Genomic DNA, 15,493 nt, shown 5'->3' with positions numbered 1-15,493 from the left:
AAGTGGCAAATCCCATCTTAAGGTCAGTTTGGCAGTAACTTAAAAACTAAAACACACATTAACTTTAACACAGCAATTACACTTCTGGGAATCTCTCTTACTGAAATACATGTACAAAGCCAAAATATAGACACACAGTGATATTTATTACCATATTATGTCTAACACTGAACAATTGAAAACAAGTCCTAAAAAAACTTTTCAAAATTTTACAATCCTATGAAGAAGCCATTAAAATGAATGAGGTGGCTCTACATGTCCTGATGTGGAAAGATATTATTATATATTCTTAAGGAACAAAGCAAGTTTCAAAAACTATTATGTTATGACCTCCTTAGTTGTAATCCCCCTATTTTATGAATGTATCTGTATTATATAAGTTGGAAAGACTAAGGAAGGATAATATGTTAAGTTGTTATAGTGGTCACCTGTGGTGAGTGGCTTTGGGAGGTCATGGGGGGATTTACATGTTATTAAATAAATAAATATATTATAAATATGTTACATATTATATATAATGTGGTTGTAATTTGAGAAAATTAATTTCAAATAACACAATAATTTAACATGAATTTAATGGATTAAAAAGGTAATGCTGCATCATTGCTCCTCATTGGTGACTAGTTATATAACATATGAATCCTCAACACTAAAGTATTATATAGAGGTTAACCTACATTGGCCACTGCTGCCATGTACTTAAGCATACTATTTTAAAAGTGGTCACTTTAAGTCACTATAAAAGCCTAAGGAGAAAGCTTGCTCTATTCTAAAAGCAAATTTAAAATATTAAAAATTATGTAAATACTAAAAATATTAATTCTCACCAGAAATCAAAAAAATAAAAACAAGAATAGGGTATCATATTATAAAAGCTAAAACTGATAATATTTAATATTTGTGAGAATCTTATCACAAAGTACTTTTATATATTGCTGGTGGTAACACTATTTTTGCATGGTATCATTATCATTTCATTAATGCATGTATATGTCTACACAAAAGCTGAAAGTAAAATATTACAGAATATTAAAATTGCTAATCTTCAAATAGTAATATTTTAGACTTTTATTTTCTTCTCTGAACTATATACATTCCAGCGTTTGTAATTTGTTATCTGTACTGCTTCTACAGTGATATAAACATAAAAAGAATTTTGAAAGTAGTATTTGTTTAAGGCCCTTAGATTATTCATTAGAATAATCAGAGGTATTCTGACTTTTGTTGGTTTTTGAAAATGGAACTCTTAAGCCTTAACCACTTCTGTATGAAGGAACCTTTCTCCTCACTTCTCCAAAGGTCAGGGTAAAATTCAGTTTACATGTAAAGAATCATGTGAGACAGATACCACATGATAACTGGCAGACTGGCTGGATCTTGGCAGATGACTTCACAGCTTCTGCCCAGTACCTGGAGCTTAGCAGGGCTGAATCACCAGTTTCTCCCCACTTTGCAATCTGTGGCATTACTCACTCTCCACCACTCTTAACCATGAACCTTCTTCTAACGGATATAAGTTTATCTATATTATGGAACTTAAAAATGGGATGAGAAGGCAAAGGTCTCCATCAATCTCACTTTGAGCCTACTTCTTTTCCTTTGAAGCTACATCAATGAGGGGAAAAATAAAAGTTCCTGGTCTATGGTCTAAGGTATTTAAGGGTCTTTGCAAACTATAGGTGCATCTTTTGCCTGAACATTTTCATCACACACACACACACACACACACACATAGCATAACATCATATATTTATAAAATGATAGAACCAGAAGTGATATTAGACCCTCTAGCAGTTTTAAATTGTGATCCTTGGAGAACCTGGGTTCTGTGCAGCTGTCTCAAGGAAACCTGGGAAGGTTGGAAGGTGCTGAAAGAGCGGTCAACTGGGCCATCCTAGCTCTCATTTAAATTAAGAAACAAAAACAAAAACAAAGAAACAACAACTTCATTTTCATTTCTCACACAACCTGGATGCTGCTACTTTGAAAATATTGTAACCACTGATCAAGTCCATTTTATTCATTTAATAGGTTAAAAAATTAGTGGCCCAGAAAGTTCAGTTACTTAACCAAGGTTACAAATCCATGGTAGAAACAGGACAAGAATCCAGGTATCTAGACTTTTAATTCCAAGTGGAAATTGGAAAGTTAATGACAATGGTAATCATCTGTAATTCTGGATTTTCCATGAGGTTGCTATAGCTTATGAAACTCACATTATAAAGAGGTAATTAAGAAAATAAAGAGGTAACCAGGCAACAGTAATGCCATTTTCCTAAAAATAACGTGAGGGATATTATGCAGGGATAGGTTACTTTTGCTTCAGCTGAGCTGTTGCATATGTAGGAGAAGAAAGGTTGAGCATCTGCCGGGAATTAACACAGACCTTTTTCTACACACCTGTTCTGCAGAAGAAGATCTATAATGAAAGCGCCTAGAAGTTTGTTCCAACATGACTGCCAAAATCCGAACCAGTAATACCCCTTGGCCATATCATAAGGCAGAATCTCATCTGTGATATGGCTCTAAAGAAAACAAATAAGGTAATTTGATTGGGAAATTCTATGGGTAGAGTTATATGGAAGCTTGTGTATTATGGGCCAATCCCTCTCCCATGGGCTTCAGTTTCCCCATCTGTAATGAGGGGAATGGAATTGATCTCTAAAATAATTTTCAATTCTTACATACTTGGTTATGTTAGTTGGGGTGTAGTGCTTTTTGTTTGTATTTTTGTTTGGTTTTAAAATCAGGTTCAATGTCTAGAGGGAAAAAGACAAAAGGAAGAAAAATATTAGCAACTGTTTTAGAGACATGGTATCAAGGCTTTGTATTATTATTTTTAAAAATACCATCTCAGATAGAGCTGTAACATGACCATGGATATTATTAAAAATATTCTTTTGACTAGAACAGGGGAGACACAAAACAATTTTTTTAAAGTATGAATCGTGTGTGTGTTTGTCTGTGTGCATGTGCACATCACACCAACTCAATGAATATACCTGGGCAGTTAAACCACAACTGGAGGAAAAAATGTGTCAACATGTAGGCTGATCTCCCTAAAATTTATAACAATAACCTCGAATGGGTCCTTAATGCTAACGAGCAGTCAAAATATATTTCCCTGGTCATCTTATTTTGCCACTCTCCTAGAAGGATATTTCATATTTTATTCCCTCACTGCAAATTCTGTCTTCCAACACCTCCTCCCCAATCCTCACTCTCAGCTGATGATTTTGCTTCCTGTTTCACTGAGAAGATTGAAGCAATCTGAAGAAAACTTCCACAGCTCCCACCCACCCCCTGGTATCTGTACCCATGTATTCTGACTTCCTGCCTGATACTCAAGATAAACTAACTGCACTCCCAACTAAGCCCATCCATCTCCTCTACTTACGCAGTAGTTTCCATCACTCTCGTGTGGTGGCCCCCAAGCTGTAAGCTTATTCAGCTTTCTGCTTTGCGGAGAACTGCTTGTCTCTTTCTTGGTATGCACTCCTGACGCTGCGGTATTGAGCGTAAAAAAGGAAAATGGCTTGCGGCCAGTTTCGTTCCAGGTGCCTGCTCTGGATCTAAGAGCCCCTGGTTGTTCCCCAGAAGAAGGACGTGCTGCCCTGAGGGGGAAGTCTGTATCTCCAAAGAATGGCCCATAAGGCATGCTGACGCATAGATAGTGATGCATAGATAGTGATGCATAGATAGTGGCGCATAGATAATGGCGCATAGATAATGGCGCATAGATAGTGGCGACAGAATTATGTGGAAATACAAGGTTTGCTGATTTGTTGTCTGGTATTCGTTCCGTACTAAACCTATATATACATTCATGCTCTTTGAATAAACTAGCCTTGCAACCATCAGTTGTCTTGGCCCTTCTGACCCCATACTGGTGCTTTTCAGTTCCTTACCCCTCACCGCCAGGAACTTCTAGCTTTCTGCAGCCGGTCTGCGGCAAGTGGCGCCCGCACAGGGACCTGAGTGCGTGAGGCATTTCGGAAGATTTCAGGTAAGTAGAACTCTCGAGTGAGATAGTGTGGCCACAAGAAATAATTTCGTTTTTAGGACGGTAACTCGAGAAAGAGTCAGAAGTAAAATAATATGGGACAAAAGGGCTCTAAGGAGCGTGATTTATTTGCTCAGGTTTTGCTTTCAATGTTAAAAGCCTGTGGAACTAAGGTAACTACCTCACAACTTCTGGAATTTTTGCAATTAGTATATGATGCTTGTCCTTGGTTCCCTGAAGGAGGATCAGTGGACTTAGCAATTTGGACTCGTGTAGGAGATGAATTATCTAAATATCATGAAGTACATGGACCATCTTCTGTTTCAGTTTCCATTTTTAGCTTGTGGAATTTAATAAGAGATTGTTTTAATCCAATTTATGATTCAGTTTCAAAATTAACAGCTAAATCTGTAGAACATATTGCTGCAGTAGATACTGCTCCTCCGTTGCCACCGAGGATAAAGAGTGTTAATTCACTTGATGATGATGACTTTTCTTTTGATTTAGCGGGTGAAGAAGCCAAATATGAGGCTGAAAAATACCCTGATGAAAATATTCTTCCGCGGTTACAGCAATTACATGTCTCTGTCCCTATCCCTCCTAAGCTTAGTCCTTTACAACAAGCAGTACAGGGAGCTCTTAATAGAGGGGAGGATCCTTTATTCTGCTGCCCGGTGGTGGAACGACCCAATCCTCAAAATCCACAACAAAATAATCGGGAATATCAGCCTCTCTCCTTTAAGGTTTTGAAAGATTTAAAAGCAGCCTGTGCACAATATGGGCCTACAGCCCCTTTCACTATTACTATGTTGGATACTATTGCAACAGAAGCATTGCCTCTAGCAGACTGGAAATCTATTGCTCGTGCTTGTCTCACTGGTGGCGACTATTTACTTTGGAAATCAGAATATTATGAAAAGGCTGCTGAACAAGCTGAAAGAAATACTGCACATAATGTGCTAGTAAATTATGAGATGTTGATTGGTGAAGGACAACATCAGTTATTACAGGATCAATTAGCTTTCCCTTTTGTGGCTTATGCTCAGATCAATCATATAGCTCTACATGCATGGAAACATTTACCTGCCTCCACTAGGACTGAAGACCTTGCTAAAATAAGGCAAGGGGCAGATGAACCTTATGCTGATTTTGTGGATAGATTATTACAGGCTGTTAACAGAATTATTTCTGATGGTCCTTCTGGAGCAATTATCGTCAAACAATTGGCTTTCGAAAATGCTAATAATATTTGTCAAGCAGCTATACGTCCATGGAAAAGGAAAGGAAATTTAGAGGATTATATTCGAGTTTGTTCTGATATTGGATCATCTTACTTACAGGGAGCAGCTATAGCTGCAGCCCTAACTAAGGCAGGATTTGGGCCAAATGCTAAAAGTAAAAGTAAAAACTGTTTTAAATGTGGGAAGCCAGGTCATTTTGCAAAAAATTGTACTGTTGATACTCCTAATATGCCTGTCGTAAATTCTGTGCCTCAAGGTAAATCTCCTCCTCCCACAATTTGTCCCCGATGCCAAAGAGGACGGCATTGGGCTAAAGAATGTCGATCAGTGACTCATAAAGATGGAACTCCCTTGTCGGGAAACTTCCGGAGGGGCCTGCTCCGGCCCCATCAAACAATTGGAGCAATGTCAATAATCCCCTCACAACCTGCTCCACCGCCTCCAGCTCAGACCTTTGTTCCTCAGGGAATGGAATCTCCTCCCTTCAAAGGGCCACGCCAAATAGTGCAGGACTGGACCTCTGTGCCTCCACCCAATTCTTATTAACCTCGGATATGGGACCCCAAGCCCTTCCTACGGGAACTTTTGGGCCTTTACCCCAGGGAACGGTTGGTATAATCCTTGGAAGAAGTAGTATGTCTATGAAAGGCTTAACTATTATTCCTGGGGTGATTGATGCTGATTATGAAGGGGAATTAAAGGTTATGGTTCAAACATCAAAAGGATCTTTTCTTATCACACCCGGTATGCGAATAGCTCAGCTTCTATTAATTCCATTCATACCAGAAGGAAAAATTTTACAACATAACAAAAGAGGAACTGGGGCTTTCGGTTCCTCTGATGCAGTTTACTGGATTCAACAAATTGGTAGGGAAAGACCACAATTGGTATTAAAAATAAATGGAAGGCCTTTTTCTGGGTTATTAGATACTGGTGCTGATGTTTCTGTTATTTCGTTTATACATTGGCCAAAAAATTGGCCCGTGCACCAAACCATTACACAGTTGCAAGGTATTGGCCAATCTAATTCTCCACAACAAAGTTCGCAATACCTACATTGGCAGGATGCTGAAGGTAATCAAGGAATATTCAAACCCTACGTATTGCCCGGATTGCCAGTTAACCTTTGGGGAAGAGATATATTACAACAAATGGGAATCCTATTGCTTAGTCCCAACCCTACTGTAACTAATATATTGTTAAATCAAGGTTATGATCCTAGGAATGGTTTGGGAAAAAATCAACAGGGAAATAAATTACCCTTACAGACTGATAATAAATGGGATAAAACAGGCTTGGGTTTTTTCTAGGGGCCTTGGATTCTCCTCCACCACATGCTGACCCTATAACTTGGATTTCTGATAATCCTGTCTGGGTGGACCAATGGCCCCTTTCTAAGGAGAAATTAATGGCGGCTCATAATATAATTAATGAACAGCTTGCTTTGGGCAGACTAGAAAAGTCTAATAGCCCTTGGAATACTCCTATATTTGTTATAAAGAAAAAATCGGGAAAATATCGTTTATTGCAAGATTTACGTGCTGTTAATCAAACTATGGTAATTATGGGAGCTCTGCAACCAGGTTTGCCTTCTCCTGCAGCCATACCTAAAAATTATATGATTATTATTATTGATCTTAAGGATTGCTTTTTTACTATTCCTCTATTTCCGGCTGATAAGTTGCGATTTGCTTTTAGCTTACCCTCTTTAAATTTTACAGAACCTATGCAACGTTATCAATGGAAAATGCTGCCTCAGGGTATGGCTAATAGTCCTACTTTATGTCAACAGTTTGTAGCTCAAGTTATTGCCCCTGTTCGTAAACAGTTTCCTCAGATATATTTTATTCATTATATGGATGACTTATTACTTGCTTATTCTGATAAACATATTTTACTTAAGGCTTATAATTCCCTTCAAAGTCATTTGTCACGATCAGGACTAGTCATTGCTGCTGACAAAGTACAGATGAACCCACCTTTCTCATATCTTGGTAAGTATATCACAAATTATAATATTACACCTCAGAAGATAGAGATACGGACTGACGTTCTTAAAACTTTAAATGATTTTCAAAAGTTATTAGGAGATAGTAATTGGCTGCGACCTTCTTTAAAATTAACTACGGGTCAATTACAGCCTCTTTTTAATATCCTAAAGGGAAGTCCTGATCCTTCTTCCCTTCGTATTTTAACTTCTGAAGCTCAACAAGCACTCAAGCTTGTAAACAAAGCAATACAATCTGCTCAGCTAACTAGAATTGAGCCTTCTTTACCTATACTATTAATAATCTGTGCTACGTCACATACCCCTACCGCCTTATTATGGCAAGAAACAGGAATTCTTGAATGGATTCATATGAAAAATACGCCTAATAAAGTCATTACACCTTATTATGAGTTAATAGCAACCCTTGTTCAATTGGGTCGTAGAAGAAATATTCAGTTGGTAGGATATGAACCAAATTCTATTATTATACCTTATACTACTTATCAATATTCTTGGCTATTATTTGTCTCTGATTTTTGGGCTCTTGCTTTTGCTGGATATTCAGGAATTATTGATAATCATTATCCTTCTAATAAGCTCCTTCATTTTGCTACTCAACATCTATTTATTTTTCCTAAAACTGTCTGTTCAACTCCTATTCTCAATGCCCCAAATGTTTTTACTGATGGTTCTGCCAATGGCATCGCTGTGGTTATTTCTGATGACTTACTTCATAAAGAACAAACAGATCATACCTCTGCCCAACGAGTCGAATTACATGCGATTTCCTTGGCTTTTCAAATCTTTTCACATTGTTCTTTTAATCTCTATACAGATAGCCATTATTTGGTTACTATTTTGCGTAACATAGAAACTGCTATAATTGGCAATACTGTTGATTCTCAATTGTTTCAGACTTTCTTTCAACTACAAAAGATTATTCGTCAGCATGAGTTTCCTGTAGCCATATTACATATTCGAGCCCATTCAGGTCTCCCTGGCCCATTGTCTTTGGGAAATCAATTGGCTGACGAAAATACAAAGATTATAGGCTTAAGTTTATCTCAACCTCAGGATCTTGCTACTCAATCACATAATTTACATCATCAATCTGCTGCTATGCTTCAAAAACAATTCTCTGTTTCTAGAGAAACAGCCCGATACATTGTTAAGTCCTGCTCTAAATGTTTACCCCACCTTCCTGTTCCACAATTTGGAGTCAATCCTCGGGGTTTACTCCCTCATCATCTTTGGCAAATGGATGTTACTCATATTCCCTCTTTTGGTAAATTACAATTTGTTCATGTAACTGTTGATACTTACTCTAATTTTATATGTGCTACGCCTTTGGCTGGGGAATCTACTAAATATGTAATTACTCATTTATTTCATTGTTTTGCATCTATGGGAATTCCTAAAGCTTTAAAAACAGATAATGCTCCAGGATATACGAGTAAAGCTTTTGCCAATTTTTGTGCAACTTTCCATATTTCACATAAAACAGGCATTCCCTACAATCCTCAGGGTCAAGGTATTGTAGAACGTGCCAACCAACAATTAAAAATTACATTACAAAAAATAAAAAAGGGGGAATATGATAGATCTCCTCAGATTATGCTTAATCATGCTTTATTTATTTTAAATTTTTTAACTTTAGATGCATTTAGTCACACGCCTTATGAACGATTGTTTACCGGTCTTTCTGGAACCCCTCCTGAAAAAGCGCTTGTTAAATGGAAAGATCCCATGACTAACCTTTGGCATGGACCAGACCCTGTTTTAGTATGGGGCCGAGGCCATGTTTGTGTTTTCCCTAGGGAGGCAGACTCTCCGCGGTGGCTCCCGGAGCGCTTGGTTCGACATTATCATGCCATCACCAATAAACACCCTGACTCGAAGAATGCGTCGCCTGAGGCTCTCGCAATCGACCACAGCACACCCCAACCGGTTCCCCCGGCGGACGAGAAGAATGCGGCGACGGAGTAGGAGAGAACTTGTCAGGGAGGCGAGGGGAGATCGAAATCAAATTACTTGGTATCAATTGCAATGTTTAGTATTTCAAGCACGTAGGATTATGGAGGAGAGTGCTCATCCTCGCTCTCCTCTTACCTTTTTTTTAGCCATGATAGCTGTATTGGCAGCCCCACCTATAGAGGCTAAATCTTATTGGGCTTATGTACCCGATCCTCCTTTATTACAACCTGTTACATGGTCTGAAGCTGACCTTCCAATTTTCTATAATGATTCTACTTTTGGAAGAGTGCTAGGAAATTTGCCTATTACTAATACTTCTGTTAATTACTCTAATTGGTTTAATACTCCCCCTGTTTGTTTAAGTCCTATGAGTACCAATTCTGGTTGTGTTAAGGCTGTTGCTTTAGAACATGCTATTTCTTACCAAACCACTGTAAATTCTCAATTTTTTACTCATTTACGTAAAAATTATAAAGCTGTGGGATCTAATATTTGTCTTCCTTGCAAACAGACTGTTCCTAGACGAGAAGATTTATCCACCTTTGTATTTTGGTATAAGGATAACGTTCCCATTCACATGAATGCTAGAGTAACTAAGCTTGCTTCTAATACTTCGTTGGATCATTCTCTATGCATATATCGCTTGAGAATTGAAGATACTGGACATTATTTGTGTATTGAAACTACCATAGGTAATCAAGGGACGTTATTAGCTGGACATCAAATTACGGTCGTAAAGACTGTCACAGGACTACAATTTCCTGCTTTTATGGCTTCTGAATTCCCGCAGTTTGATTTTCCTGTTTGTAATGATACATGGACTAAAGCCTCTGTCTGGTGTACTTTAGATTATGATAATGGCACCATACTAGTTTCTTCTGTCCCCGTTAATAATAACAGCCTTGTTTTTTACAAGCAATGGGAATTCTGGAAACTTGCCTTATCCTTTTCTTATAGACCGGTGATTACTTGCGTCGCTCCTCCTTATGCTTTATTGATTGGAGATTTAATTGTAGAAAACACTATGAATCCTATAGGTTATAATATTACTTGTGTTAATTGTATCTTTAGTAGTTGTGTTTTGCCCGTTAAAGGATCTACATCTGTTATGATTATGAAGCAACCTTCTTATGTAATGTTACCTGTTAATTTGTCTGAACCATGGTATCATAACACTGGCATGCAAGCCTGGCTGGAATTGACTGAAGCATTAAAACGACCAAAGAGATTTATAGGTGTTCTAATATGTGCAATCCTAGCCTTAGCAGCTTTAACTGCTACTGCGGCCACTGCTGGGATTGCTCTTTCACAAACTATTCACCAGGCTCATTATGTTAATCAGTTATCTAAAAATACTAGTGTAGCATTAGCCCTACAAAGTCATATTGATACCCAACTAAAAACGGAAGTAGATGAATTAAAAAATGTTCTAATAGGAATAGGGGATCAAGTTATGGCTTTAAAATTAAAAATGCGTTTGATTTGTCATGCCAAATATACCTGGATTTGTGTAACTCAACATTTATATAATGATTCACAATGGGATTGGGAAAAAGTAAAAATGCATATATTAAGTGTATGGACTGATGGACACATTAGCCTTGATATTCAAAAGTTAAATGCCGAAATACAAGCTATTCAAGAGGCCCACCTGGACGAAGATGGACCCCAGAATTTGATTCAAGGATTATTAGATCAACTACAAGGGCTAAATCCGATACAATGGATTCATGGAGGGCTCTCAGGCCTGATATCAATTGGTGTACTACTTTTTGGTGATCGGTTTATTACCTTGTATTGTTAGATTTGTAATGGGGCGCTTCGCTGTCTTGCGTCAGGATGTTCATGGCTTAAAACTACATTATCAAGCTTTAAAAAATAATAAAAAAGGGGGAAATGTGGTGGCCCCCAAGCTGTAAGCTTATTCAGCTTTCTGCTTTGCGGAGAACTGCTTGTCTCTTTCTTGGTATGCACTCCTGACGCTGCGGTATTGAGCGTAAAAAAGGAAAATGGCTTGCGGCCAGTTTCGTTCCAGGTGCCTGCTCTGGATCTAAGAGCCCCTGGTTGTTCCCCAGAAGAAGGACGTGCTGCCCTGAGGGGGAAGTCTGTATCTCCAAAGAATGGCCCATAAGGCATGCTGACGCATAGATAGTGATGCATAGATAGTGATGCATAGATAGTGATGCATAGATAGTGATGCATAGATAGTGGCGCATAGATAGTGGCGCATAGATAATGGCGACAGAATTATGTGGAAATACAAGGTTTGCTGATTTGTTGTCTGGTATTCGTTCCGTACTAAACCTATATATACATTCATGCTCTTTGAATAAACTAGCCTTGCAACCATCAGTTGTCTTGGCCCTTCTGACCCCATACTGGTGCTTTTCAGTTCCTTACCCCTCACCGCCAGGAACTTCTAGCTTTCTGCAGCCGGTCTGCGGCACTCTCGCCTACTTCAGACCAATAATTTTCCCATGCTCTCTCCCCACCCCACCCTATCCTTAGTTGATAACTCCCCATCACCATACAAGTAGGCTGTTTTAATCCCTAAAAATTAAAAAGAAAAAAAAAAAAAGCAACCTCTTTGACTCCAGTTTTCCTGGTGGTTTCTTCCCAATTTATTTTGTTCCCTTTTGCTCCAAAATTCCACAAAAGTAGGGTCAGTAGCTATTATTTATAACTCCTCTTCTTAAACCTTCCACAGTAGGTTTTTGTCATTGTTGTTGTACCATAGCTCCAGGAAGACTGCCAAAGTCACCAATGGCTCTTCATTGCCAAAGTCAATGGTCAATTCTTCGTCTTCATCTTATTTGGTATATTAGGGACATTTGACACAATTGCTTGTGCCTTCCTCCTTGATATACTTTCCCCACTTGGCCTCCAGGACACAACTCTTCCATGGCTCTTCCCCAACCTCACTAGATGCTCCTTCTCAGTCTCCTTTGTGCATTACTCTCATCTCCTGACCTATCAACTTTGGAAAGGCCCACAGCTCAGTCTTTGGATCCTTCTCTTTTTTATCTTTATTCCCTACCCTTGATGATCTCATAATGTCTCACGGTTTTAAACATTATCTAAATACTGATATCTCCTAAAAGCACATCTCCAGTCCAGATATCTCTAACTCCAGGCATTTATACCACATATCTGTGTTCTTTACATTTCCACTTGATCTGAACGAATCATGTCCAAACACAACATTCCCAAATGAGCCTCCTGACATTTGCTCCCAGACCAAATTCACTCATACTTTTCCCATATCAGTTGATGGGGAAAACCTTGGAGATCAAAATCTTGACTCCTTTTTCTCATAACCCACATTCAGTCCACTTTCAAAATATATCCAGAATCTAACTATGACTTCTCACCATCTCCACTGCTGCAAGTCTCCTAACTGGTCTCTCTACTATCACAGTTGCTGAGCATGGGGGTAGGTTTGGGATTGAGAGTGAGTAGACATGAGGCAGATGAGTTTAAAATGAAATCCAGCTAATATGACCCCTTTGCTTAAAACCCTTCATTCAATGAACTTCCACTTCACTCAGAGTAAAATCTCAAATTTTTATAATTAATATATGACAACAAGGCCTGAAATAATCTTGCTTGGCATTACAGATATAAACACACATCTGTTTCAGGGGACAGTTTTTCCATATTCCTTTGTGAATGCATCTGTAAGAGTTCAAAGCACATCACGGCACAAACGCTTACAGAGTTTATTCATGACTAATACATCACCTGATTATCCTTACAATGGAACTACAGGGCATATATAATTTGACCATGCCATTTGTAATGTCTCTCTACTTTCAGTACCTTATACTCTTTTAAAAATGCTGCTGTCATTTCATCTTTTTTCAGCCCTAATAATTTTGGTTTCCCCTTCTATTACTAGTGTCTTAATTCACTTCCCTTCCTAATTTCATATTTTGCACATCAAATTCTATAAATGTTTTATAAACCTATTACCTCACTCTTGGTAATACAATGCAATATATATACAGTATATAATACAATACAATATTTATTTTTATTGTTGTCAATAATAAATGTGAACTGTTTAAAGAAAAAAATCCTGGATTCATGGAAAGGGGGGGCTAAGTACTCCTTTTCATTGTTTTCTGTATTTGTTAATAATATATGAATTATAAACTTGCATATACAAAAGTCCTAAGTGGAGGACTTCAATAGAATACACCCCTGGCCTCTCTTCCCCAGGGGAAAAAATCTAGTTTATCTGGCTTATATGATTTGCAAGTTTGGGGAAAAAGGAGCTAGGAATGCTTGGTTCAGCAATTTTTTATCCTCTATTTTGGTCTGTTCCCCTCTCTTCTGCCACATAATATGGGGTCTGACACTATGGAGGTTGCCTGAGGTTTCCCAGTTGTGTCAGTTACTTGGTGGGAAGGTCTCAAGTTCAGAAGAAGAGGAAACTGGACAAGCTCATTTGCTCACATCAAAGTCCCATTCTCCTAGCTTTCATCAGTTATACAGCTGACCTTTTGATAGCCATCTGTCAGTCTCTAGTGCTCTATTTATCAACTGGTTTAAAACTCAGGCAGGGAAGAGAGAGGTGTAATCTATGGAGTCCATCAAAATCCCAACATATTCAAGGACTGCGATACTAGTTTCTAAGCTTCCCATTTTTGTATGTAGAGTCTGAGGGCAAAAGGGTATAGCGGAAAGAATGGGGCTATGGAGTCAGTCTTGGCTTCTAATGTCAGATGTGTTACTTATTGACTATGTCACCCTGAGTCAAGTTATTTAACACCTCTCGGGCTCTTTAATCTATGCAATGGCATGAACAATGACTCCTTCATTGCATCATTGTGGAGTTAAAAGAAATAAAATACAGGGAATGACTAGCGGGCAACCTGGTATAAATGTATGCTCAGAATTTTATTGTTCCCTTTATATCAATAACCCATTGGATAAATGTCAGAAATAAGATTTACCAGTAGTCATGAGAAAGTTGTTTACAGACCGTAAAACAACTGAGTTGTACAAACAGCATTTTAGGGAGAATGACTAGTTTTTTATTTTGAGGGGAAAGCAAATAAATCATCTTCTTGCAAAACTGAAGTAGACTAGTGAAGAAGAAAAAGGCACCAGTAAATGTCCAAAATTTCTACAGTAGCTGATGTGGGTGGAATAAGAGAACCCTTGATTCATCCAGCCAACTACTTGTGTTCTGCATAATTACAACTTTTTAATGGCTTCTGCAAGGATGTTGATCGTTACATGACAACAAACCCATAAATATCTGTCTGTGTTAGAATAGTGACACTCACTGGTTACTTCTGATATTGACAGCCATACTCACTACTAAAACACATCCCTTATAAAGCAAACTTAAATAATGCTCATAGAGATCAGCAAGGTAGAAAAGGGGATACCCAACTCCTTGTAAATATTTGGACCAACATAATTTTGAGTTACGCAATATGGAATGAGCTACCTTTCTTGTGGCTCCCTACACCTCTAGAGATGCCCAAATATACTTTAAATGATCATTAATTGGAGTAGTCCTAGAGAAGATTCATGAATAATAATTAGGGATTCTAGATGATCTTTACAAGCGTTCCAGCCTCCAGTTCCTGGTCTCAAGGACTCAGAGCAAACCCACATTTATGTGACTTGGAAGCTTAAAACATTTTTCACAGTAAAATCTTGGTTCCTTTGTAAATTATACAAATCTTTTTTAATTATTAAGGCTCTATTGGTTTTGGAAATAGGAGTGCTTGCCAAATCAGTGCCCTTGTTATCATTCATCAATGATAATTACTCACTGCAGTGAAATATAATAGAAACATCTACAGCTTCTTACCTACGGGATGATTTTCTGTCACTTAACACAAAAACTGTAAGAACGACTGACCTCTTCTCGTCTCCTAATCCCCAACCTCAGTAAAACCTTCAAATCTCACAGTAAAACTAATCTCAGGTTTAAGGAGGAATCCAACTTGTGTCAGTGACTGGAAGGACTCTACCCTAACAGCATATTAATTTTTTTCTCCTTTTTAGATGGTAAAAGAGTAATGTTTTGAATTTCAATGACTTAAACATGTTGCTTATTAGTCACCCCCTCAAAGCATTAAAGGGAGGGTCAATTAATCTAGGGTCAGGAGCAGCCTTGGCATCTCATGCAGACATTTTCTCATTTCTTATTTTAGAGATGTTTACATTCAGGGACTTAAAAAGAAAGTGCTAACTTGCCCAAGGCAGTAAGGTTTTAATAAGCCCATTCATGTAATGACAGTTGGTTTTCCTTAGGTATCAAGA

General features: G+C 38.1%; 1 protein-coding gene across 1 annotated transcript; it reads left to right on the top strand.

Annotated features, from left to right (window-relative positions):
* Positions 1 to 3,953: 3,953 nt before the first annotated feature.
* Positions 3,954 to 11,012, top strand: LOC132369724 (endogenous retrovirus group K member 13-1 Env polyprotein-like). Its single transcript, XM_059929397.1, has 3 exons — positions 3,954 to 4,006; positions 9,052 to 9,268; positions 9,720 to 11,012. Exon 3 carries the CDS (start codon positions 9,786 to 9,788, stop codon positions 11,010 to 11,012), a length of 1,227 nt encoding a protein of 408 aa, XP_059785380.1. The 5' UTR covers positions 3,954 to 4,006; positions 9,052 to 9,268; positions 9,720 to 9,785.
* The last annotated feature ends 4,481 nt before the right edge of the window (positions 11,013 to 15,493 follow it).

The sequence above is a fragment of the Balaenoptera ricei genome, chromosome 8 (genome assembly GCF_028023285.1).
Source record: "Balaenoptera ricei isolate mBalRic1 chromosome 8, mBalRic1.hap2, whole genome shotgun sequence".
Lineage (NCBI taxonomy): Eukaryota > Metazoa > Chordata > Mammalia > Artiodactyla > Balaenopteridae > Balaenoptera > Balaenoptera ricei.
The sequence above is the reverse complement of the archived record's forward strand: the minus strand, read 5'-3'. Positions and strand labels throughout refer to the sequence as shown.

Excerpts from the sequence above, each read along its gene's own strand:
- LOC132369724 (XM_059929397.1), top strand. The coding sequence starts at position 9,786 with ATGAATGCTAGAGTAACTAAGCTTGCTTCTAATACTTCGTTGGATCAT.